Source organism: Coregonus lavaretus (assembly GCF_964263955.1).
Source record: "Coregonus lavaretus genome assembly, contig: HAP1_SCAFFOLD_300, whole genome shotgun sequence".
NCBI classification, from domain to species: Eukaryota; Metazoa; Chordata; class Actinopteri; order Salmoniformes; family Salmonidae; genus Coregonus; species Coregonus lavaretus.
The window spans coordinates 85,968-110,365 of NW_028164966.1; the positions used below are offsets into that span (position 1 = coordinate 85,968).

The 24,398-nt window shown below is 44.3% G+C and overlaps 1 protein-coding gene across 1 annotated transcript in view; it reads left to right on the forward strand.

Annotated features, from left to right (window-relative positions):
• Positions 1–2,494: 2,494 nt before the first annotated feature.
• The window catches only part of LOC311116407 (2-hydroxyacyl-CoA lyase 1-like), a gene marked incomplete at both ends in the record, with an annotated part of 101,156 nt that continues 79,252 nt past the window's right edge, over positions 2,495–24,398 (forward strand). The window contains 9 exons of the mRNA XM_084191500.1: positions 2,495–2,509; positions 3,416–3,503; positions 9,975–10,050; positions 10,209–10,281; positions 10,470–10,547; positions 10,724–10,818; positions 11,118–11,230; positions 12,031–12,166; positions 12,514–12,619. Coding sequence (XP_084047626.1) covers positions 2,495–2,509; positions 3,416–3,503; positions 9,975–10,050; positions 10,209–10,281; positions 10,470–10,547; positions 10,724–10,818; positions 11,118–11,230; positions 12,031–12,166; positions 12,514–12,619 — 780 coding nt within the window. The remainder of the gene's footprint in view (positions 2,510–3,415; positions 3,504–9,974; positions 10,051–10,208; positions 10,282–10,469; positions 10,548–10,723; positions 10,819–11,117; positions 11,231–12,030; positions 12,167–12,513; positions 12,620–24,398) is intronic.

Below are 24,398 nucleotides of genomic sequence, written 5' to 3' on the forward strand. Positions count from 1 at the left end.
ATCTTTTTCTGACTCCACCTTGAAGCAGTTGTGTTCTCGCTCTGTTGTTGCTCTGGTAACTGCCTGTCAAGCAATCAAAACGGAGCTCGAGAACCAGAGACCTACCAACCTGGCAGCCAGAGACCTACTATCGTCTCTGGTAGAGACCATTGAGGACATGGATATCTCTGACATCCTCCGGGGCCCGTCGGCCATTTTGGAGGTGGCTGCTGTGATAAAGCACCCAGAGATGTCCACCTCGACAATATACAGATCTCTGCTTCTCGACTCATCTCTCGCCTCCTCTAAGATGGTCACTGAGAGCATTATCTTCAACAACCCATGCCCATCAGAGGAGAATGTGAGTATTCAGAAGGAGCTCCCTGCTGATAAAGTTGACATCCTCCATGGTCAACCAGTGGAGGAGTATATTGTCAAAGCTGAGCAATGCATCACTCAGGTCATTCAGGATGCAGCTGTGACATATACTGCTGCGCTGGATAAAACCGACACTTGTGGGAAACTGTCGGAAATCCTATCTGTCCATGTTTCCTCAGAGAATATTGAGGAGGCATCCTCTGATCTCTTTGGTGGAATTATTTCCGACCTGCTTGAGGTATATGAGGTCAATAAGGCCTCCAAGCGTACGAAATCAGGTCGCAAAATGTTCTGGGTGGAAGTGAGTTCAGGTTCCCAGAAGATTTATACCAAAACCCTGGACAAACTAAGGAAGCTGTTCACCTCCCACCATCTCACTGAGGGAAAAAATACTCCTGTGCAAATCGAGCTTTCTGCAACTGGACTACTTGTAACTGAGGCCACTGTGCAGGAATCTCCTGTAACTGAGGCCACTTTGGCAGTGTCTCCTGTACAGAAGACAGACAGTAAGACCCCTTCTAAGTCCTCAGCCTCAGCCTACCAGCTCACCCTCGACACCTGCACTAAAGGGGTAATCAAACAGGTGATCTCGGTGCTGAGGGTGGACACTTCAAAGGAAAACTGCTCCGCTTCCGTTGGGGAGAGCACGTCAAATTCATCCTTCGACTTCAACCAGAAGTTGGACTCGATTATTTCGAAATTGGAGGACCTCACCATTTCGAGTGATGTGACGTCAGCCGAGATTGCCACACTCACGCGATCTCTTAGTGCAGCCAGCAGAACCTCTAACATTTCTATCCAGAGCTTTCACAGTGCTGAGTTCCGAGCTAAGGCCAAACACATTGTGAATGAGACCATTCTCAGAGCTGCTAGCAAAGCCAGCCATTCTTTGCTACAGAGCATGCCTAGCACCACCTTCTCACACCATGCGGTTTCTACAGCCGAAGATATAGTAAATATTATCATGCAAGACCTTGAAAGTGTATCCCAGTACACTGTGGACGACGCAGACTCCTTCCCACTAGGAGAGAAAAAGCTGGAGTTCCAGCTCAAACCCAGAGTTGTCTTTGACAACTTATTGGATGCTGCTCAAACCATGTACCACAGAGTAAAGGATAGACTGAACATCTTTTTCTCTTTTCCACCAGTGTCAGTCACCACAGCCAAATATGTGCTGGACTCCACCCCTGTGGAGACACTCAGACGTTCTAAGTCCGCTGACACTGCTCTTGTTGAGGACAGGAGCCGCCCTCCGTCTGTGAGAAGTGAGAAGCCTTTGTCAAAAGTCTGTTTGGCTAAAAGGTCTAAAACCCTTCTGTCTTCGAGTGGCTCTTCAACAGACCACCATGTAATTGACACATGCAGTGAGGATGTCACTCTGCCCACCAGGAGTATGTCAGTTGTGAGCAACAACAGTTTGAAGAGAGCCTCTCCTCTCCACGGCAGTGGATTGAGTGAAAGTTGCAAACCTCTTGTGGCTCTAAAAGACGTAACAGTGGCAGTCAGCCAAGAAGGCTTTAGCAAAACTGCAAAGAAGACGCTCAGCTTGATCCTAAATGTGATCAAGTGTAGATTGGCCAACTCTGAGAGTTCATCTGTTGGGCAGATTGCAAGTGAGGAGTGTCTGATAGCCACTAACATGTTAGACTCTGTACTGGAGAGCCTTGACCAGTTGCCTGACATGAGCGCTGCCGATGAGATCACAAGGACAGAATCCCATACCTCAATCGCAATGGACGAGACAGGTTCACGGTCAATGCTTGTGAGCCAACAAGAAATAAACATATCTGACACCAATATCATAGTGAAAACTATAATGGACACATTGAAGACGGACGACCCAGAGATGACTTCAGCAGAAGAACATCTGGATAGGCTCCTGTCAGTTGAAGCCCTTCAAGGTGCATCTGGCAACCTGATCGCAAAGGTCCATGGTCTCATTCAGGAGATAACCATAAACCGTCAGCTTCAATCCATGGTTGGCCACAGAAGCCTCTCTCAACCAGCGCTGCCTAAACCAGCCCTGAGGAAGCTGTCAAAGGACGATGCCTCAGAGCTCATTTACAACTTTGCCCAGACTTCTGTTAGGAGACTCCTGGGGCAGTGTATGGGAAGGCCTTTGCCACCATCAGCTGAAATGGTTTTGGATCAGGTCATCAAGTTGATGACAGACGTGGTGATGGACAGCCTGACTTATGTGTCCAAGTCTACAATGGAGGATGGTAAGTGAAAGTACCTCTTTTCATCTGCATAGGACTTAATTGTAACATGATGCTCAATACATTGCGTTTTATGATGTAAAATTCACTGGTTGTGTCCAAAATGGCACCTTCTTCCATATTTAGTGCACTACTTTTGACCAGACCCTATGGGTCCTGGTCAAAAGTAGTGCACTATAAAGTGAAGAGAATGCCATTTGGGATGCAGTGACTGACTTCAATGGCTGCGTCCTCTTCTCCCAGTTATTGTACACAGGTCGGTCACACTAGCGTGCTCTTCTCACTCAGACACCAGCAATGCCACAAGTGACATCACTCATGGTGTTGTAGCTGACCTTAATGCTACTGAGGAATTCCCTGCCAGGAGCCTTAGCCCGGCTGATGTAAAGGCTGACGGCATGGCCCGCCTTCCCTCTGCCAGAGGGGAAGAGACTAAGAAGAACAGGAAGTGGCGTTTCCTACCGAAAATGCATAAGTTTCCAAAGATCATGATTAAGGTAGGGTGCTCTGTGTTTTGAGATTACCTCTGTAAGGCAGGGCTGAATTTTACCCTACAGATTCACTACACCCCTATTGTCTCTCAGCATTAGAACAAAACTGTTGTCATTGTCTTTAGGAGGTTGAGTGAGGACGCTGTAATGCAATCCTAATACACATGGGAGAGAGTCAATGGCTATGTCCCGAATGGCACCCTATTCCCTATATAGTACACTACTTTTTACCAGCGCTCTATGGGCCCTTTTCAAAAGTAGTGCCTTGCGTAGCGAATAGGGTGCATTTTGGGATGCACACTCTGTATTTTACACAGGCTCAGTTGTCCTGATGTGTTTTGTCAACAGCTGTTCAAGACAAAAGGGGAACCGAAGAGCCACCCTAAACAGGATGCACTGCCTACCAAACGTCTCAGAGAGACTCATATTTCACAGGGTAAGTGATAAGCATCGATAATGTCATATTGATGTATCACCCTATGACAAGCTTGTTAAAACAGTGACAACAGATACAGGCAGACCGACGGACAGACAGGCAGACGGACAGGCAGGCAGACAGACAGACAGACAGGCAGGCAGGCAGACGGACAGGCAGACAGACAGACAGACAGACAGACAGACAGACAGTCAGACAGACAGACAGACAGACAGGCAGACGGACAGGCAGGCAGACGGACAGGCAGGCAGACAGACAGACAGGCAGACAGGCAGACAGACGGACAGGCAGACGGACGGGCAGGCAGACAGACAGACAGGCAGGCAGGCAGACGGACAGGCAGGCAGACGGACAGGCAGGCAGACGGACAGACACAAACACACACATTCATTTTCTGATTATGAAATGTTCTTATGACAGATGCTGAGTGTGAGGTTCCAGAGGTTCCATCCACTTCCCCTCCCAAGGAGGACCTGACAACCACACCGGCCCCTGCTCCCCAGGAGTCCCAGTCCCGTAAACGCCCACTCATAGTCAGGGTGTTACACGCTCTCTCCAGAGCCATCTCCAAACCATTCAGAGGAGCTTCTGGGAAGAAGAATTAGCCAAATGCCTGATTTTATTAATATTATATTTTAATCAGAGCCTTTATTTAATAAAACATTACTGCATTGATTTCTGTCTATAGTAGTCTTCATGTATGTGCAAGATAACGGTAAAGTACTTCAAATCACATAGTCAAAAGTATTCATAGTGAAGTACCGTTTATGATTATTGATTGTGGAAATACACATAATACAGAAAAGTTGTTGTCACATACAAAGACAGACATAAAGGAGAACTCCGTAGACCAGTCACATTCTCAAGCCATAACTAAATCCATGAATGGATCTCCTATAAGATGACAGGAGAACATTTGTAACACTTTCTATGAATCCAGGCTCTGTCGCAGCCGGCCGCGACCGGGAGACTCATGGGCGGCGCACAATTGGCCCAGCATCGTCCAGGGTAGGGGAGGGAATGGCCGGCAGGGATGTAGCTCAGTTGATAGAGCATGGCGTTTGCAACGCCAGGGGAGTGGGTTCGTTTCCCACGGGGGGCCAGTAAAAAAAAATATATACATATATATATTTATTCACTAACTGTAAGTCGCTCTGGATAAGAGCGTCTGCTAAATGACAAAAAAAAAAAGAAAAAAAAAAAAAAAAAGCCTATATCTATAATGCATACACTCAAGTCATTTACATTTTACATTTTAGTCATTTAGCAGAAGCTCTTATCCAGAGCGACTTACAGTTAGTGAGTGCATAATTTTTATTTTTTTTCATACTGTCATACACTCATAATGACTTAATTGAGTTAAGTGTTAAGTTAAGTGCAGTTATAAACACATAATGAGGGCTTATTATGTATTTCTTGCAATAAAAAAAGAAAAATGCTACTAGTTTATTAAATATTCATGACTGCTATTGCACGGCTCATGTCCACACTTCTGTACAATAGGGGGCAGTAATGCACCATAACGTTGGATGCCAACTGTCTATAAACCCCACTGAAGAAGAAAAAGCTACTCATGTAATGCATGCTGGAAAGCAGACAAAAACTAATGATTTGCAAGAGATCTAAACACGATTTATAAGCTACTGAACAACAAGTCCAAGAAAGCATTGCTAACCGCGTTTGCACTTTGAACAGATTTCTCGACAATAATAATGGAAGATGTGACTGGGGCTCAGCTCATTGCAGAGGCACTAAAAGCTCAGGTGAAGTGTGTGCAATTTATATAAAACAGTGTTATACTGTGTAACCGTGTTGCTAAGAATATATTAGTCGCTGATCATGTCCTTGGCAGTGAGAATGTAGCACTACGAGTTGTGAAAGTGTGCCATAGGTCATTGCACTGGTATAGCTAACTATTCATATTGTTGTAGAAAAACATTTAGATGTTTATGTGGAATAGCATATGTTAACATAGTGAGTTTTTGTCCTGGGTCCGCCTGGGTCCTGCAGTCGGTGAAAAGCAATTGCACTGCCTGCATCTCAGAACTGCGGCTGCCTTGATCTCATGAGGTTATCGTTGCCCGCGTGTGCATGACGTCAGAGAAAGTCGGGATCAAGTCGGACACAAATCTAACCAGCATGCATTGGGCGGTGATCGCTGGTAATCGATTCTGCGCAGACCTGGCTCATCTCAAATGGGCCTCTTGTCTATGATCTGTCGGCATGGTTATACTGGCCTGTGGCCTTCTTGGAGGCCTTGATGATATCGGAGGGGGGCTCCCATTTGAAGCAGGGCTCCAGATTGGCCATCTTTATGGTCATTATTGAGGACAGGGTGCCATCCAATGCTAGGCTGTTTCTTCTCTTGGTTTTGTTCAGTCCCACAACTGAAAACACCCTCTCAGCATCTGCGTTTGCATGGGGCAACACCAGGACAAGCTTGGCGACGGCAGCAAGCCTCTCGAATTCTTTGGCTCCTGTCACCTATGGAAAATGCACCAAAACACAATGGAAAAACATACCTTGATTTTTTTCCATGAAGCTCTTCCAGTGGCAGCTTCTTAAGTGCATAGTCCACAGCACTTGTCAGGAAACACAACACAGCTTCATGGAATGAATCCACCTGCTGTGGTGTGATGTCACCCTCGTCGAGTAATCTGTTAATTTTAGCCCTGGTTGTGAACCCAATACAGCATATCGGTATAATGTACAAGGCTAAATATCACATATCACAGTGTTTGATCATAATAATAGTCAAATACTAACCTGGTAAATGGTTTGCCTTTTCTTCAAAGGCAATTTCACAAGGCTCCTCATGGCACTGCAGAGCTGCTGGAACCATAAACTTGGAACATAGCTTGCGTACGAATTTCACCATCTATAACAGACATTTACAAAAATAGTAGGTGAAACCTGTTTTAGAGGACCCCTGCAGATATCAGCAAGAAACACAGAATGGAAAAAAACTGCAAAATCCAATCCCACCTCATCATGTAACAAAAATATTGATGACTGCTCTCTCTGAAGCAGCAAGTTGAAAGAAGTGAAAGTTGGTACGGTGGCTTGGAAGAACAGCAGGTACACTTCTGTCATGGGGACAGTGAATGTCTGCACAAGTCTCTTGAACCTGGCCTGATTTTCATCTTGAATCAATCAATAAATAACACAAAACAAGAGGTTGTCATTAATACAAGTATGTGACTAACAATCCATGTAGTTGCTGCATAATGAAATTGAAAATTGATGACCATACTAGCAGATTTGTAGTAGCTGGCCAGAGGTTCATACAGCCTCAGGATCCTGGTCACACAACGTTCAAGGCTTAGCCAACGGACCGAGATATGCAGGAGGACCTCCATGTACTCCGCTTCATGGAGCTCACAAAACTCTGTTTTAGACATTAAATCCATATCATATATTTTCTACAGCTCAGCATTTCAGTATTACACTTAATAGTATCAAACATGCATACCTGACAGGTATCCTTTCCGATTTGAGCTACCCTTGAACCAGTAACCGATGTCCACTACCATATCCTCAAAATCAAAACCGTACACCTGCAATGCATAAATCAATCGTAACGCATTCAGTCAATGCACGTAATTAGGATACAAATAAAAAGTTACATGTAAAGATAAATCAGGCCTTAACTCACTTTAAAACATCTTTAAAAAATCCCACTCCTGCAGCTTTGGCGGTGTTATGTGCCACATGACAAGGATAACCATGAATATAGGTGTTGGGATGCTTCTGGAGCACCCTAGAGGCAATGGGATTACGTGGTCCAATGTTCACAGCTGCATTGTAAACTGAGAGACCAATGCAGTTCTCCCAAGGGATGCCATGCTCCTCTATGGTGGAGTTAATTTTGGTGAAGATCTCACTTGCTGGCCCACATCTCCTCCCACTTGTTGTGCACGTATTTAAGAACTGGTGGACAACTTTGCTGCCCATGAAGACCCGGACAGTAAGCGGGTTCATCTTTTCCACTCCTATAATGACAAGTTAGAATCATACAGATGTTCATGTTATTAGATGTTTAAAAATACACAAAGCACATGTTTTGCAGATGAGAAAAATCTCAAATAGTTTGTGAAATACCAGTGTCATTCGACCCATCCGTAACAAGGGTATACGGGGCTTTTTTCATCTCCTTCACAAGCTCCTGTGTGAAATATGGTGCGAGTGCTTCATTGGTAATGCAGGATGACTTAGTCCTGGCACACCTGTACTCCTGCGCTGTCTTCGAATCTCCGAAACATTATTTTAGGAGAGGCCCCAGGTGGTCCGCAAAGGCTAGGGGGACGTTGTGAACTACCAACCCAGCTGTCATTTTGACCTCAGCCCTTCTTGTCTGTAAGAAATTAAAAATTATTAATCCTCCCAAAAGACCATAGTTTATTTAAAATAGACGCCTGCGATAATAGGGCACAGGTAAAAAACACATTCAGCAACTAAGATCTCAAATTAAGAAAACTGGACTGTACTACACTGAAATACAAACCACAAATTAGTCAAAACTATCAACCATGACTTTACCGTGATCAACTAGAACACAAAACTCTTGATTGAACCTTGACAGAATCATTACACATATCATACCTTAACCTCTTGTGCAGACATACCCCCAACAGATGGAACGGCCATTGCATATTGGGATATTGTGGCTGTGGACAGGAGAGCTCGTTGCTTATCTTGGTGGCCTTTTGCTTTTTATATGGCGCACTACATCTGTCACACCCTGGTGGCAACATGAGTTTTCAATACGGCAGACTGCACACCAGTAGTGCGTGTTGAGGCTCCCTCTGGTAATAAATGGCCATGAAGAGGTCCACTCATTTTTGAAAATGGATCTATATGTTGCTGCTCCAGCCAGAGCACGACTCTTCTGGCCCTGCTGTTGGATTGGGGGGGTCTCTTCTTTCTGTCCCTCTGTGTCTTCTTCCATCTGCCCTGTTGGTTGTTCTATTTGTCCTGTCTGTTGCTCCTCTGCATGTGCGTCAATCTGTCCTGTCTGTTGCTCCTCTGCTTGTTTGTCAGTCTGTCCTGTCTCCTGCTCTCTCTGTCCTTTGTGTTGCTCCTCTGTCTGTTGTCCTGTCGTTTCTATCAATCGTTCTGGCTGTTCTGTCAGTGTGTTTGTCTGTCTTTTCTCACTTGGCTGGTTCTTTAAATAAAATAAAAGGTTTCGCTTTTGTCCTGGCAAAGGTCTCTTACGGGACATCTTTGAAACCTTAAACAATTAAAATGGTCATGTTGGTTTAATAACTCTACTCTCAGTTACAAAAACATACCTACTTCTATTGCACACATTTCCTGTATTTATGTTAAATTCTTTGGAATACATCTTACCTGTTCGAAATCAGCTGAGTTTACATTCACCACACTAAATCATGTTCACACGCACAAACAAATAATTTATTTCAAGATTTAAAGTTTAAGAGAGTGAGTATTCAATTGGACGACATTTCATTGTTACATACCTAGTCTCAGATCAGCTTCTTATCAGACTTCTTCAGGGCGGCAGGTAGCTTAGTGGGTAAGAGCGTTGTGCCAGTAACCGAAAGGTTGCTGGTTCTAATCCCTGAGCCGACTAGGTGAAAAATCTGTCGATGTGCCCTTGAGCAAGGCACTTAACCCTAATTGCTCCTGTAAGTCGCTCTGGATAAGAGCGTCTGCTAAATGACAAAAAAAAAAAAAAGGTAGTGACCTGCTCATCTTATGTTGACTTTCACGGCAATGGTATCTCTTCTTCTGTCGCTAACTTCGGGGTGCAGCACATATGGTTCATTGGCGCTCATCAGCGCCATCTACCGTCGGGGAGTTTGAAAAAAGGAACGAACGAGTCTCTGCCGATTTTTTTTGCTTGAGAAATTGGATGTGTGGCGTGAGTGCGTGTGAAAACAGGCAAAAACGTGTGTCACACGGCGAAAGCGTGAGAGTTGGCAGCTCTGTGTTAACACCCTTGTTGATGCATGCCAATGTGTGTGTCAATGCAAAGAAAATCTAAACTACATTGTAACAATTCATATACAATTCAGAATGAAAATGTATGCACTCACTAACTGTAAGTCGCTCTGGATAAGAGCGTCTGCTAAATGACTAAAAATGTTTAAAAAAATGTAAATATACTGTATCTACATGTATCTCTCTACAGAATGTAGAATATATGTTTGGAATAGTTGGTGTTCCAGTCATTGAAGTAGCTATGGCAGCTCAAGCCTCAGGAATCAAGTATGTGGGAATGCGCAATGAACAAGCCCTAAGCCACCTTTTTATTACTAAACCAGCTCTCCCCAAATCATGTGATATTAACTACCCTTACATAGACTACAGGAGCGTGTAGTGTGTGAGGGTCAGTTTCATAGCTTTTTTGCATTGCTAATTATGTCTGCCTGTCTGTCTGACCCTTTGTGTGTCTGTCTGCCTGTCTTCCTGTCTTTCCCTCTGTCTGTCTGTTCCTCTCCAGTCCAGGTGCATGTCTGGTTGTGTCTGGACCGGGACTCATCCATTCACTTGGTGCAATGGCCAATGCTAACATGAACTGCTGGTATGCTAGAACTCCACAAACAGAAGACCCTACTACTCATGTTCAGTGGCCTTTCAAAAGAAGGGATGCTATCCGCACACTGCAAAAAATGATCTGAGGACTCCAAACTATCTCAGCTTGTCAGTTGATGTCATTGTGTGATACCTCTCTCTCTGTAGGCCTGTGATTGTTATTGGAGGCTCCTCTGATAAAAACCAAGAGACCACTGGGGCGTTTCAAGAGTTTCCACAGGTACCGATTCAACCATGACATTTATGACTATTGAACATTAGGGGATGGTATCCCGGGACACAGATTAAGCCTAGTCATGACCTAAAAAGCAAACTCAATAGAGAATCTCTGTCTGGGAAACTGGCCCTAGCAGTTTAATTGCTGAAAGAGGAAATCATTTGTTATTTGTGGTCCTCTTTCTCTGTCAGGTGGAGGCATGCAGATTGTACAGTAAGTTCTCTGCTAGGTCTAGCAGTCTGGATATGATCTCCTCAGTGGTAGAGAAGGTATACAGTCTACTCTGACTCCCTCTGTGTAGTCCTCTTCATATCATTTGGTATCACCTGCAATTGTCTGTTTTCTGACCTCTAATTTTCCAGCTTAGCAAGGTACCTTAACTGCTTCATAAGAGCACAGCACAGCCTTAATTGATCTGAATGGAAGGGTGTTTGGTCTGTCTAAGGCAGCACGCACTAGCATGTATGGACGTCCAGGTGCTGTATACGTAGACATATCTGGGGACATGGTCAATGCTAAATTGGACAGGAGCAGAGCCAGGTTAGTGGCCATCACTGTCTTTCATCCATTTAAAATGTATACTAATGCGTTACTGTTGAATATGTATACCTCTGAATTCACATCACCGTAGTCATTTTTATTTTATTTTGTTATACCTTTTAACGTCTGAAGTGAACCAGAAATTAAATTACTTAGAAAATATAGCACTATATCAAAATATTCTCATCAGAGAATAGCAATAAGCCTCGATAGACCTTCATGATGTATTTACATATGCAATACAGTTGCTAGGTAACATGTTTAATGTTTGACCTATTATTTATTATTTCCTTTGTCAGAGAGGTGCCCTGTAGTCCACCTCCTCCTGTGAGTATGGCTGACCATATGGCGATCACAGAAGCACTGGCGGTCCTGAAAGGAGCCAAACTGCCTTTACTCATCATTGGCAAAGTTAGGCATTGCTTTTTTAATAGCCAGATAATCTGGGGGAAACAGAACTAAAATGTTGCATAATTGCGTCAGATACTTGGTTAAGGTCTGGGGAGATGTTAAGAGAAAGATACTAACGACCCCTTGCGAAGTTTCCACCCCCCTAAACGGAAACTCTCTGCAAGTTTCAGGCAAGTTTATGGGCCAAATGTCCCCTCCCCTTCTGAAATTGAAAAGATGCGAGTACCTGCGAAATCGTGATTTGTCCAAATGATTAGTGGTGAAAAATCAGCGTACCGGAACAAATTTGTCACATCCCAGTCTGTTGACAGACGCTACTTCCAGTTATGTTACGTGCGTCTGTCCAGGAGAGATCAATAGCCAGGTGAGACGCACTGTAACACATATAGCACTGTACCACAGCCGGGGCGGCAAGTAGCTTAGTGGTTAAGAGCGTTGTGCCAGTAACCGAAAGGTCGTTGGTTCTAATCCCCGAGCCGACTAGGTGAAAAATCTGTTGATGTGCCCTTGAGTAAGGCACTTAACCCTAATTGCTCATGTAAGTCGCTCTGGATAAGAGCGTCAGCTAAATGACTAAAATGTAAATGTACCACGGTTCAGTCGAAAATAGGGCCACGTTCAGTAGACAAATGTTGTTGACATGATTTCTCATTCTACCTGTCCGAGAGGCACGTTCGTTCTACATGCTATATTTCTATCTGAACGTTGCACAACGTTTTGCTCAGCTGAATGCATCCCAGTTGTGAAGGCCAGTCTGTTGAAATCCGTGTGGCAGTGCCCTCTGTCTGTGTCCCTCTGCAGGTGCAGCCCATGGAAGAGCAGAGGGGGCTCTGAAGGAGCTGGTGGAGGGGTGTGACCTGCCCTTCCTGCCCACCCCCATGGGTAAAGGGGTGCTGCCTGACGATCACCCCAACTGTGTTGCTGCTGCCCGCTCCAGGTCAGCCTCTCCTTCTCTCAGCTGGCATCATATTCATGTACAGACCATTGACTGTATAAGTAGGACCAATAATTTCCCTGACCATTTGAACGGACCACGAAACTCCTGAAATCCCTATCTATAACTAGTCTCTCCTGGCCAGGTCATGTCAATGTAAACTGGTGTCAATCAAACAACTACACTACTCCTATAACTAGCCTCTTTTCATTACATTTTGTTTTGTCCCTGCTCTCCTCCTCCTCTCTTCCTATCCTCCTCCTCCTCTCTTCCTATCCTCCTCCTCCTCTCTTCCTCCTCCTCCTCCTCTTCCTATCCTCCTGGTTCTATGGTCTTGGTGGGGACTGCAGAGCTCTGCTCCAGTCTGATGTTGTGGTCCTACTTGGTGCCAGACTCAACTGGATCCTGCACTTTGGCCTTCCCCCCAGGTTTGACACCCAAGTAAAGGTCATCCAGCTAGGTCAAAGGTCACCAGTAGGGTTTCTTTTTTTTCCTTCTTTTTTTCGGATTTTCTTCTTATTCCGTTCTGATTTCTGGAATCTTCCAACAGGGATTTCTGGGAATTTTGGGAAAGTAACTGTAATTTTGCAACCCTAGTCACAGGTCATTTCATAGTGAACTACATTTCATTGTAACCAGGTATAAAGGTATTTGACTCAGTCTATTGGATTTAGTCTATCAATTATATAGCTTCTCTATAAGTCTTTGTGGTCTCTCCAAATAATGTCATGGCTGTCTTAGTGCTGTACAGTACATCTATATTTAAGCAATAAGGCCCGAGGGGGTGTGGTATATGGCCAATATACCACGTCTAGGGGCTGTTCTTAAGCACGATGCAACGCGGAGTGCCTCGATACAGCCCTTAGCCGTGGTATATTGGCCCTATACCACAAACCCCAGAGGTGCCTTATTGCTATTATAAACTGGTTACCAACGTAATTCGAACAGTCAAAATACATTTCAAATCAAATCAAATCAAATTTTATTGGCCACATGCGCGGAAATACAACAGGTGCAGACATTACAGTGAAATGCTTACTTACAGCCCTTAACCAACAGTGCATTTATTTTTAACAAAAAAGTAAAAATAAAACAACAACAAAAAAAGTGTTGAGAAAAAAAGAGCAGAAGTAAAATAAAAGAAGAGTAGGGAGGCTATATATACAGGGGGGTACCGGTGCAGAGTCAATGTGCGGGGGCACCGGCTAGTTGAGGTAGTTGAAGTAATATGTACATGTGGGTAGAGTTAAAGTGACTATGCATAAATAATTAACAGAGTAGCAGCAGCGTAAAAGGATGGGGTGGGGGGGCAGTGCAAATAGTCCGGGTAGCCATGATTAGCTGTTCAGGAGTCTTAAGGCTTGGGGGTAGAAGCTGTTGAGAAGTCTTTTGGACCTAGACTTGGCACTCCGGTACCGCTTGCCGTGCGGTAGCAGAGAGAACAGTCTATGACTAGGGTGGCTGGAGTCTTTGACAATTTTGAGGGCCTTCCTCTGACACCGCCTGGTATAGAGGTCCTGGATGGCAGGAAACTTGGCCCCAGTGATGTACTGGGCCGTACGCACTACCCTCTGTAGTGCCTTGCGGTCGGAGGCCAAGCAGTTGCCATACCAGGCGGTGATGCAACCAGTCAGGATGCTCTCGATGGTGCAGCTGTATAATTTTTTGAGGATCTGAGGACCCATGCCAAATCTTTTCAATCTCCTGAGGGGGAATAGGCTTTGTCGTGCCCTCTTCACGACTATCTTGGTGTGTTTGGACCATGATAGTTCGTTGGTGATGTGGACACCAAGGAACTTGAAGCTCTCAACCTGTTCCACTACAGCCCCGTCGATGAGAATGGGGGCGTGCTCAGTCCTCTTTTTTTTCCCTGTAGTCCACAATCATCTCCTTTGTCTTGGTCACGTTGAGGGAGAGGTTGTTATCCTGGCACCACACGGCCAGGTCTCTGACCTCCTCCCTCAACGTGACCCATGTTATACGGTCAGATATACCACAGCTTTCAGCCAATCAGCATTCAGGGCTCGAGTCACCCGGTTTATAAAAGGGAACGTGTGTGTGTCAGCCTTAGCATTATGTGGTGCTGCCTGGTTATTTCTGTTGTGTTTAGCTTGAGGTTTGGCCACTCCTCCAGCTGCTGTTACATGTGTCACGCACGGCGCTCTTCCTGTCGTGTCGTTGCTGGTATGTTGTAGTAACGTTCCACATACGTTATTTATGTCAAGGTCAATGTCAAGGTTGATCTGTGTGCTGAGGAGATGGGGAACAACGTGCAACCTGCTGCTGCTCTCCTGGGGGACATCAATACTATTGTCAAGCAGGTAACACAACACAGTCCTGGGGGACTGGAGATCCTGGTTTGAATCCAGGCTCTGTCGTAGCCGGCCGCGACCGGGAGACCCATGGGGCGGCGCACAATTGGACCAGCGTCGCCTAGGGTAGTGGAGGGAATGGCCGGCTCAGTTCGTAGAGCATGGTGTTTGCAACGCCAGGGTTGTGGGTTCGATTCCCACGGGGGGTATGACATTTTTTTATAACGTATGCACTAACTGTAAGTCGCTCTGGATAAGAGCGTCTGCTAAATGAGGGCAATGTGGGGCATTCTTATTTTTCCTCCACTGATGATGATATCCAATCTGTTTATTCTTACTTTTGTGAGTCAGTACCCAAGAACAACACAGTCATTTTTCAGAACACAATGAGAATTACTCAGAATGACAGTTTGTTTTACACCACTGTGCTAGTACAGGATAAAGTTGAGCTGAAGGGGATGTTAGATAGTGGGTCCATGGCTACTACTCTGCGCGCAGATATTGTACCTCGGTTGAGGGAGGCAGGAGTGGTAGAGGGGAACTTTCTAGCTCCTTCAGACATCATCCTGGTGGGTTGTGGTGGGAACAAACTAGCCCAGTGGGCATGTGTGACTTAAAAATGCAACTTTATGGCTTCTGTTATGTAGTCCCAGTGCTTATTGTTGATGGGCAGGTTGATGAACTCATTGTGGGAACTAATGTGTTGAAGTCTCTGATTAGACAGTGAGTTTCTATGTGCTCACGCAGGTGCCCGAGAGCTGTGGCTGCACCAAGGGCTAAGCTATTGTGTGTTGTCTCTTCGTGTACAGGTATGTCATTTATTTTGTCAGAATTATGTTGTATATCATTTTACTTGTATTGTATAGTGTGTTGTTAGGCACTGAATGTGTGCATGCAGCACCTGTTCTCTTTTGCCTGACCTTCAACTAGCAAGGTGCCCGAGAGCTGTGGCTGCACCAAGAGCTAACATATTGCGTGTTGTCTCTTCGTGTGCAGGTCGAATAAAAATTATCCAACCATCAGAATTCCAGTTGTGGCAGTGTCCTAATTACGTGACCTGCCGACTGGTCAGCTCAAGCCGACCGCCGGAGCTGTGCATGTGGATGAGGTGCACGACCTGCGCATGTGAATTTGTTGATGGCTTACTGTAAGTGAATATATACTGTAAACAGTGAAAGTGAATGTAGCATATTCATTAGATACAGGTATTCGTGCTTATTTGTATGTTTTGGATGAATTTGTTTATTGCATTTATTTTTTTTGGTATTTGAATGCACTAAATTACATTGTATTTTAGTGCTCTGTTGAGCCATGGAAGATTCTCAAATCCATAAGACGTGTTATGCTGGGGATTTTAGTGTGGGTAGAGGGAGGGGTGTCCTTCCATTTACACCAATTGTACAGTCAGCTCCTGGGAGTAGAGCGTTTGCTAGTCCTGAGTTTGCAAGCACTGGGAGGGGTAGGCTGTTTGTTCCACCTGACCAGGGTATCCCACCTCTGTCTTTTGAAGTACCATCATCCACAGTACTCGGTGATAATGGGATGCCTCCGAGTCAGCTTAGTGACCTTATTAAGCAGATTGGTTCAGAGATAGGAGAATCTATCAGAGCGAGTTTACTGCAGCCTGGGGTTTCAAGTCTTTCTCCTGCCCGTCCCCCTCACCAACCCCAGCAGTTTCCCCTGCCTGAGCAGTGTGGGTCAACCTTTATTGATGCGTCCAAGCTGAATCTGGTTGTGAAGTCAGATGTTAGTGCTCCACCTCTTTTTAGGGGTGATGGCTCAGATAAGTACTCTGTCCTGGAGTGGGAGGAGTTAATGGAAGTCTACCTAGAGAAGAGGGGTTACACTGGGTCTGGGAATGTTGGGGAGGTGATGTCTAGGCTCATGGGGAGGGCACGGGATGTGACCAAAGTCTGGAAGCGTAACAACCTTGTTGTCACAGATGTTAAGGCGGTGTTCAGTGTTTTCAAGCAACACTTTGGGGATACTGTCTGCTCAGGTATGCCATTAGCTGATTTCTATTCAATCAAACCATATGCTAATGAGGGTCCAATAGATTTCTGGATTAGGCTTAACAAAGCTGCAGAGGCAGCCGACCAGTACCTTGTGAGTGAGGGCAGGACCTTACCCAATCAGTGCTCAGAGTTGGCAGTCATGTTTGTACGCAACTGTCCTGATAAAGAGTTGGCCCAAGTGTTCAAGAGCAAACCCATTCGTGACTGGACAGCCAGTGAGGTACAGGATCGGTTGGATGAACTGTTAAGGGAACGTAAAGCATGTAGAACACAACTTTCACAGCAGGTTGCTGCTGTTTTTGACTGCCCTCAGGAGGGAGTGGGTCCTGTGAAAAGACCTAATGTGTCATCTTTTTCTCAATGTGGCCGTGAACCAGACCAGGCACCATCTGTATCTGAGGGTGGGACATTAATGAAAGTTTTGACTTTGTTAGAGAAGGCTCTGGTCAGCAATACTCAGTCTGTGAGTGGCGCAGTGGTCGAAGGCACTACATCGCAGTGCTAGCTGTGCCACTAGAGATCCTGGTTCGAATCCAGGCTCTGTCGTAGCCGGCCGCGACCGGGAGACCCATGGGGTGGCGCACAATTGGACCAGCGTCGCCTAGGGTAGTGGAGGGAATGGCCGGCTCAGTTCGTAGAGCATGGTGTTCGCAACGCCAGGGTTGTGGGTTCGATTCCCACGGGGGGTATGAACAAAATGTATAACGTATGCACTAACTGTAAGTCGCTCTGGATAAGAGCGTCTGCTAAATGAGGGCAATGTGGGGCATTCTTATTTTTCCTCCACTGATGATGATATCCAATCTGTTTATTCTTACTTTTGTGAGTCAGTACCCAAGAACAACAGTCATTTTTCAGAACACAATGAGAATTACTCAGAATGACAGTTTGTTTTACACCACTGTGCTAGTACAGGATAAAGTTGAGCTGAAGGGGATGTTAGATAGTGGGTCCATGGCTACTACTCTGCGCGCAGATATTGTACCTCGGTTGAGGGAGGCAGGAGTGGTAGAGGGGAACTTTCTAGATCCTTCAGACATCATCCTGGTGGGTTGTGGTGGGAACAAACTAGCCCAGTGGGCATGTGTGACTTAAAAATGCAACTTTATGGCTTCTGTTATGTAGTCCCAGTGCTTATTGTTGATGGGCAGGTTGATGAACTCATTGTGGGAACTAATGTGTTGAAGTCTCTGATTAGACAGTGAGTTTCTATGTGCTCACGCAGGTGCCCTAGAGCTGTGGCAACAAAAAATGCAACTTTATTTTGTCAGAATTATGTTGTATATCATTTTACTTGTATTGTATAGTGTGTTGTTAGGCACTGAATGTGTGCATGCAGCACCTGTTCTCTTTTGCCTGACCTTCAACTAGCAAGGTGCCCGAGAGCTGTGGCTGCACCAAGGGCTAACATCATTTTTTTGTCTCTTCGTGTGCAGGTCGAATAAAAATTATCCAACCATCAGAATTCCAGTTGTGGCAGTGTCCTAATTAAAAGTACACAACGCAGAACGAACCACGCTACATATGCATAATGATGTAGTAAACAACATCGCTCTGCGTGGGAACTTTTGGTGGGGGGGAAGTAGCCTTTATAAGTCTCCATGGTGGGTAAAGACCATCACTTCGTTGTCTTGTTGGGAATAGTAATAATTTGTGACAGTACGCATTGTATTAGTCTAACGGTTGTTTTTAATTTAGTTTCTCACATTAAACAGACATTTGAGAAGGATTTGAGAAGCGAATTGCTTGCAGTTGTACCTATGACGCACAGACACACTAAAGCTGTAAAGTGTAGTTAGAAAAGTCAATTTACATTATTTGCAGATGTGTTCCCTTTTATTTACAAATCGAAAAATGTAACATTTGAAATGAATGTGGCAGAACAGTTAAGCATAGAGTTCCTGTGGGAGTCTTCTCCTTCAGTCTTTTTGCCTCCTATGCCTCGTTTCCCATTAGATGGGATTTTCCCAATGCCAAGTTCACCTGAGACAGCCGCTATCCAGTGTCATGTGTTGCTGAATTACAGATCTCGCTATCCCAATGTCGCTGCTGTCCATGGTGCTGAAATATCCAATCTCGGCTATTTGCATACATAGGACCAACCACACTTGACACCACACACACAAGTTAATGCTAATATCACACACACTTTTGAACATTGCACAACCTGCAACAAGACACTGAAACAGCACTTAATTTCAAGTTTGTTTGTTTCTGAATAAAGATGCGAAGAATGAAATCAATGTGTGGAAGGAGATTGGACAATGTATAGGCATTCCCTATAGCTGTATTTGACTGGAGCATGATCAGATTGCTTTGTTTCAGCCAGAATGGAAATTTGGTCTGAGAAACTATGCCCATTATAGCATGACTATTTCAGACAGAATTCACTTAATATTGTCTGTAAAAATATAAATAAGGCAATGTTTATATGACCCCCTTTCAAACATTCACATATTTATCATTTTCTTGCAGATATACAGTACATTCAGAAAGTATTCATACCCCTTAACTTATTCCACATGTTGTTTTCTTACAGCCTGAATTCAAAATGGATTCAATTATAATATTTTCTCTCACGCAGCTACATACAATACCCCATAATGACAAAGTGAAAACACGTTTTTGAAATTTTTGCAAATGTATTGGAAATGAAATACAGAAATATCTCATTTATATAAGTATTCACACCCCTGAGTCGATTAAAGCTGTGTCTTTCTGGGTAAGTCTCCAAGAGCTTTGCACAACTGGATTGTAAAATATATGCAATATACATTATATAGACAGCCATTTTTTTTTTTTGCCATAAGTTTTCAAGCCGAATTAAGTCAAAACTGTAACTAAGCCACTCAGGAACATTCAATGTCATCTTGGTAAGCAACTCCAGTGAATATTTGGCCTTGTGTTTTAGGTTATTGTCCTGCTGAAGAGGGAATTTGTCTCCCAGTGTCTGTTGGAAAGCAGACTGAACCAGGTTTTCCTCTAGGATTCTGACTGTACTTAGCTCTATTCTGTTTCTTTTTATCCTAAAAAAGTCTCTAGTCCTTGCCAATGACATGCATACCCATAACATGATGCAGCCACCACCATGCTTGGAAATATGAAGAGTGGTACTCAGTGATGTGTTGTGTTGGATTTGCCCCAAACATTACACTTTGTATTCAGGACATAAAGTTAATTTCTTTGCCACATTATTTGCAGTTTTACTTTAGTGCCTTATTGCAAACACAATGCATGTAAGGTTTCCTTCTTTTACATTTACATTTTAGTCATTTAGCAGACGCTCTTATCCAGAGCGACTTACAGTTAGTGAGTGCATACTCTGTCAATTAGGTTAGTATTGTGGAGTAACTACAATGTTGATGATTCATCCTCAGTTTTCTCCTATCAAAGCCATTAAACTTTCTAACTGTTTTAAAGCCACCATTGGCCTCATGGTGAAATCCCTGATAGTTTTCCTTCCTCTCCGGCAGCTGAGTTAGGAAGGACGCCTGTATTTTTGTAGTGACTGGGTGTATTAATACACCATCCAAAGCGTAATTAATACCTTCACCATGCTCAAAGGAATATTCAATGTCTGCTTTAATTGTACCCATCTACCAAAAGGTGCCCTACTTTGCGAGGCATTGGAAAACCTCCCTGGTCTTTGTGGTTGAATCTATGTTTCAAATTCACTGCTGGACTGAGGGACCTTATAGATAATTGTATGTGTGGGGTACAGAGATTATGTAGTCGTTTGAAAATCACTATTATTGCACACATAGTGAGTCCATCTAACTGATTATGTGACTTGTTAAGCACATTTTTACTCCTGAGATTATTTAGGCTTGCCATAACAAAGGGGTTGAAAACTAATTGATTAGATTACTAGATACTAGACTCTGTCAATATGTTTTTGGAAGTGGCTCTGCATTTCTTGCATACACATCATATTTATGTAAGGATTATGACGACCTTCTAAAAGGACAAAGCTGTTTATGTGTGTTCCCTTGTCTCCACTGTCACCACATCCCTCGATGTGTGCAAACAGAGCATCTATATCAGGGATGGGCAACTCCAGTCCTCGGGACCTGATTGGTGTTACACTTGTTCCCCAGCCCCAGCTAACACATTTGACTCTAATAATCAAGTACTCATGGGCTTCAGTTTAGAATGCAATACGTTTAATCAGCTGTGTTTGCTAGGGATGGGGAAAAAGTGTGACACCACTCCGACCCCCAAGGACTGGAATTGTCCATGCCTGATCTATATGGTAGGACCAGTACCAGATTAATATGGAGGCGAAAGAAACGCACACCTATTTAGGCGAGGTGCTGGCTATCGGAGTAGAACACTTGAAAAAGAAAAGGAGAGCCGCACACTCTAGGAGCTCAGATGCAATAATTTAATAACTTAATAACCAACGTCAGGATACCCTGATGAAGACAGCTTGTCTGTCGAAACTTTGGTTATTAGGTTATTAAATTATTGCATCTGAGCTCCTAGAGTGTGCGGAAAAAGTGTGACACCACTCCGGCCCCCAAGGACAGGAATTGTCCATCCCTGATCTATATGGTAGGAACTGTACCAGACCTGAATGAATGTGTCTGTTTTGAATATTCACGGAGACAGAATGATGTGGTTGATAGCAGAGACGTCATGCCCAAAGGGGGCACAGGGTCACCTGCCCCCTCAGATTTGTGATGTTTAAATTTGTCTTGTTATTTTTTCTCTGTCATACTACTAACCATGAAGTTGGCTTTAGCTAGCCCAGATAGGATCCCATTCTCCCAACCTAATAACTACACTGAACAAAAATATTAACGCAATATGTAAAGTGTTGGTCCCATGTTTCATGAGCTGAAATAAAAGCGTGAAATATTTTGTTCGCACAAAAAGCTTATTTTTCTCAAATTGTGTGCACAAATTTGTTTACATCCCTGTAAGCGAGCATTTCTCCTTTGCCAAGATAATCCATCCACCTGACAAATATGGCATATCAAGAAGCTGATTAAACAGCATGATAATTACACAGGTGCACCTTGTGCTGAGGATAATAAAATGCCACTCTAAAATGTGCAGTTTTGTCACACAACACAATGCACAGATGTTTCAAGTTTTGAGGCAGCGTGCAATTGGCTTACGGACTGCAGGAATATCCACCAGAGCTGTTAACAGATACGTTTATGTTAATTTCTCAACCATAAGCCAAGGCGGCTTTAGAGAATTTGGCAGTACTTCTAACTGGCCTCACGACTTCAGACCACTTGTAAAGCAGCGTATGGGCGAGCTGTTGGCTGATGTCAACGTTGTGAATGCTCCATGGTGGCAGTGGGGTTATGGTATGGGCAGGCATAAGCTACAGACAATGAACACAATTGCATTTATCGATGACAATTTGAATGCACAGATATACCGTGGGATAGTGTACGTGCACAAAGTGAGTTTGTAACATGTATATCATTCTTACTTGTTGTTCTTTATATTTACTACCATTGCCTATTGTAAGTTGCCTCTCTGTGTTTTACTGTGTTGTGTAATACTCCGCAGGTAGCATTATGCCATTAATACAGCCCTTCCTTTGTTAATAGCGTTGTTGCTCTACTTGTGCTCTCAGTTATTGTGCATATTCATTACCCCTGTTATCTGTCCATTACAGGACCACTATCATTCCACTACCTTTCCATGTCCATTTCATCCGTGTGTGTCAATAAAGTATCCTTGAATGTAACTCTGAGGTTGCCTTATTCCCCTCTTACCGGGGGAGGTGAAAGCGCAACCTGGTCTCAGAACATTTCGTATTATTCTGTATGTACAAAGCTGTGATCAAGGCAAAGGGTGGCTACTTTGAAGAATCTCAAATCTGAAATATATTTTGATATGTGTAACACGTTTTGGGTTACTACATGATGCCATATGTGTTATTTAATAGTTTTGATGTCTTCACTATTATTCTACAATGTAGAAAATACACAAGACACAGAGGAGGAGAAACTATCCAACACCCTGGGAGAGAGAACGAGTGACCTCAGTCGAACTCACAGCCAGAAAGATGGGTTAGATACAGGAGAGGAGGAGGTTACCCCGGATGCCATCACCCCTGCTCCTGTGAACAAGGAATGAGAGGGGAAGCCTTCTAATCAGGCCAACGGGCAGGCGGAGCGAGAGGTCATAGTGATAGTGATTCACACCCAGAGAGAGACAGACAACCCATACAACCTCTTGGCTGAGATTAACCACACAGAGGTAGAGGCAGAGGGCCTTCAGGGCAAGCCAGTCAGCCTGCCTGCTCTGATCCTCAAGTCAATTGTATTTAAATTCATATTCATTAAAGATTTTTAGTCAAGACTTGAAAAGTGCCATTTATTTCAAATGATAATTATTCAGTGTCTGCAACCCTCAAGAAACAGGGTGAGTCTGGGTCCCCCTTTAACTGGGCAAACACAACTTGCATATTGTCATAGACTAGGCCGAAACGTTAATCTTTTAACCTTGCTTAAATAAAACAATGCATTTTTAATAGTGAGCAAGAGTTTTCTATGATGATTAAAGTTTTTTTGTCGCGCCCTCCACTTTTTTGTCAAATAATACATCTAAAAAAAATGTAATAAGTTAATTATTAAAAGCATTAAAATTGGGATTGGGATGTTTCCCACCTATTTATACAACCTACTCCACAAAGTTTAGAGAAATGTTCTGAAATTAATTAAGAATTAAACAGAAGAAAATCAGAATTGAAGGCAACTATAATGCAAAGAATTTAATGGTATATGGTTCAATCCTGTTTCTGGTCTAATGAATAGTTAATATTGTTCCTCCTCTTCCTTGTGGCAAGCGCAGCAGCACACTGCCCTCCAAAGCCTGCAAAAAAAACGCTGGACTGCCCCTTTCCTCGCCCTGGATGGAACATCCAGGGTCACGTCCTTGGTGACGTGTGGGGTGACGTCCAGGGTGACCACAGCAACATCCTCTGGAAAGGGACAAAAGCGGGACAGAATGTAAATAAATGCAAACCGTAGGTTCTAAACACTGGCCAGTTGAATGGGATCTTTTATTTCAGCTCATGAAACATGGGACCAACACTTTACATGTTATCATGATGAACGGCACCTGTCAGAGTGCTTTCTATAAGTCTTACTCACCTGCTTGGATGTCAGATGGCAGAGTGGCGTAGACGGCCACCATGAGAGGCTTTTCTTCAGGTGTGACGTCCACAACCTCCAAGAGTGAAGAAGCAGGGTATGCATCTGTGTTAGGGGTGAGGTCCACAAGCTCCAGGTGGGAAGAAGCAGGATCTGCCTCTGTGTTTGGGGTGATGTCCACAACCTCTAGGTGGGAAGAAGCCGGGTCTGCATCTGTGTTAGGGGTGATGTCCACAAACTCCAGGTGGGAAGAAGCAGGATCTGCCTCTGTGTTAGGGTTGATGTCCACAACCTTCAGGTGGGAAGAAGCCGGGTCTGCCTCTGTGTTTGGGGTGATGTCCATAAGCTCCAGGTGGGAAGAAGCCGGGTCTGTCTCTGTGTTAGGGGTGGTTTCCACAACCTCCTGATAGGAAGAAGCCGGGTCTAACTCTGTGTTAGGGGTGATGACCACAAACTTCAGGTGGGTAGAAGCCGTCTCAGCCTCTGTGTTAGGGGTGATGTCCACAAGCTCCTTGTGGGAAGAAGCCAGGTGTGCCTCTTTGTTAGGGGTGATGTCCACAACCTCCAGGTGGGAAGAAGCAAGGTGTGCCTCTTTGTTAGGGGTGATGTCCACAACCTCCAGGTGAGAAGAAGCCGGGTCTGCCTCTGTGTTAGGGGTGATGTCCACAACCTCCAGGTGGGAAGATGCTGGGTCTGCCTTTGAGTTATGGGTGATGTCAACAACCATACGGTGGGAAGAAGCAGGGTCTGACTCTGTGTTAGGGGTGATGTCCACAAACTTCAGGTG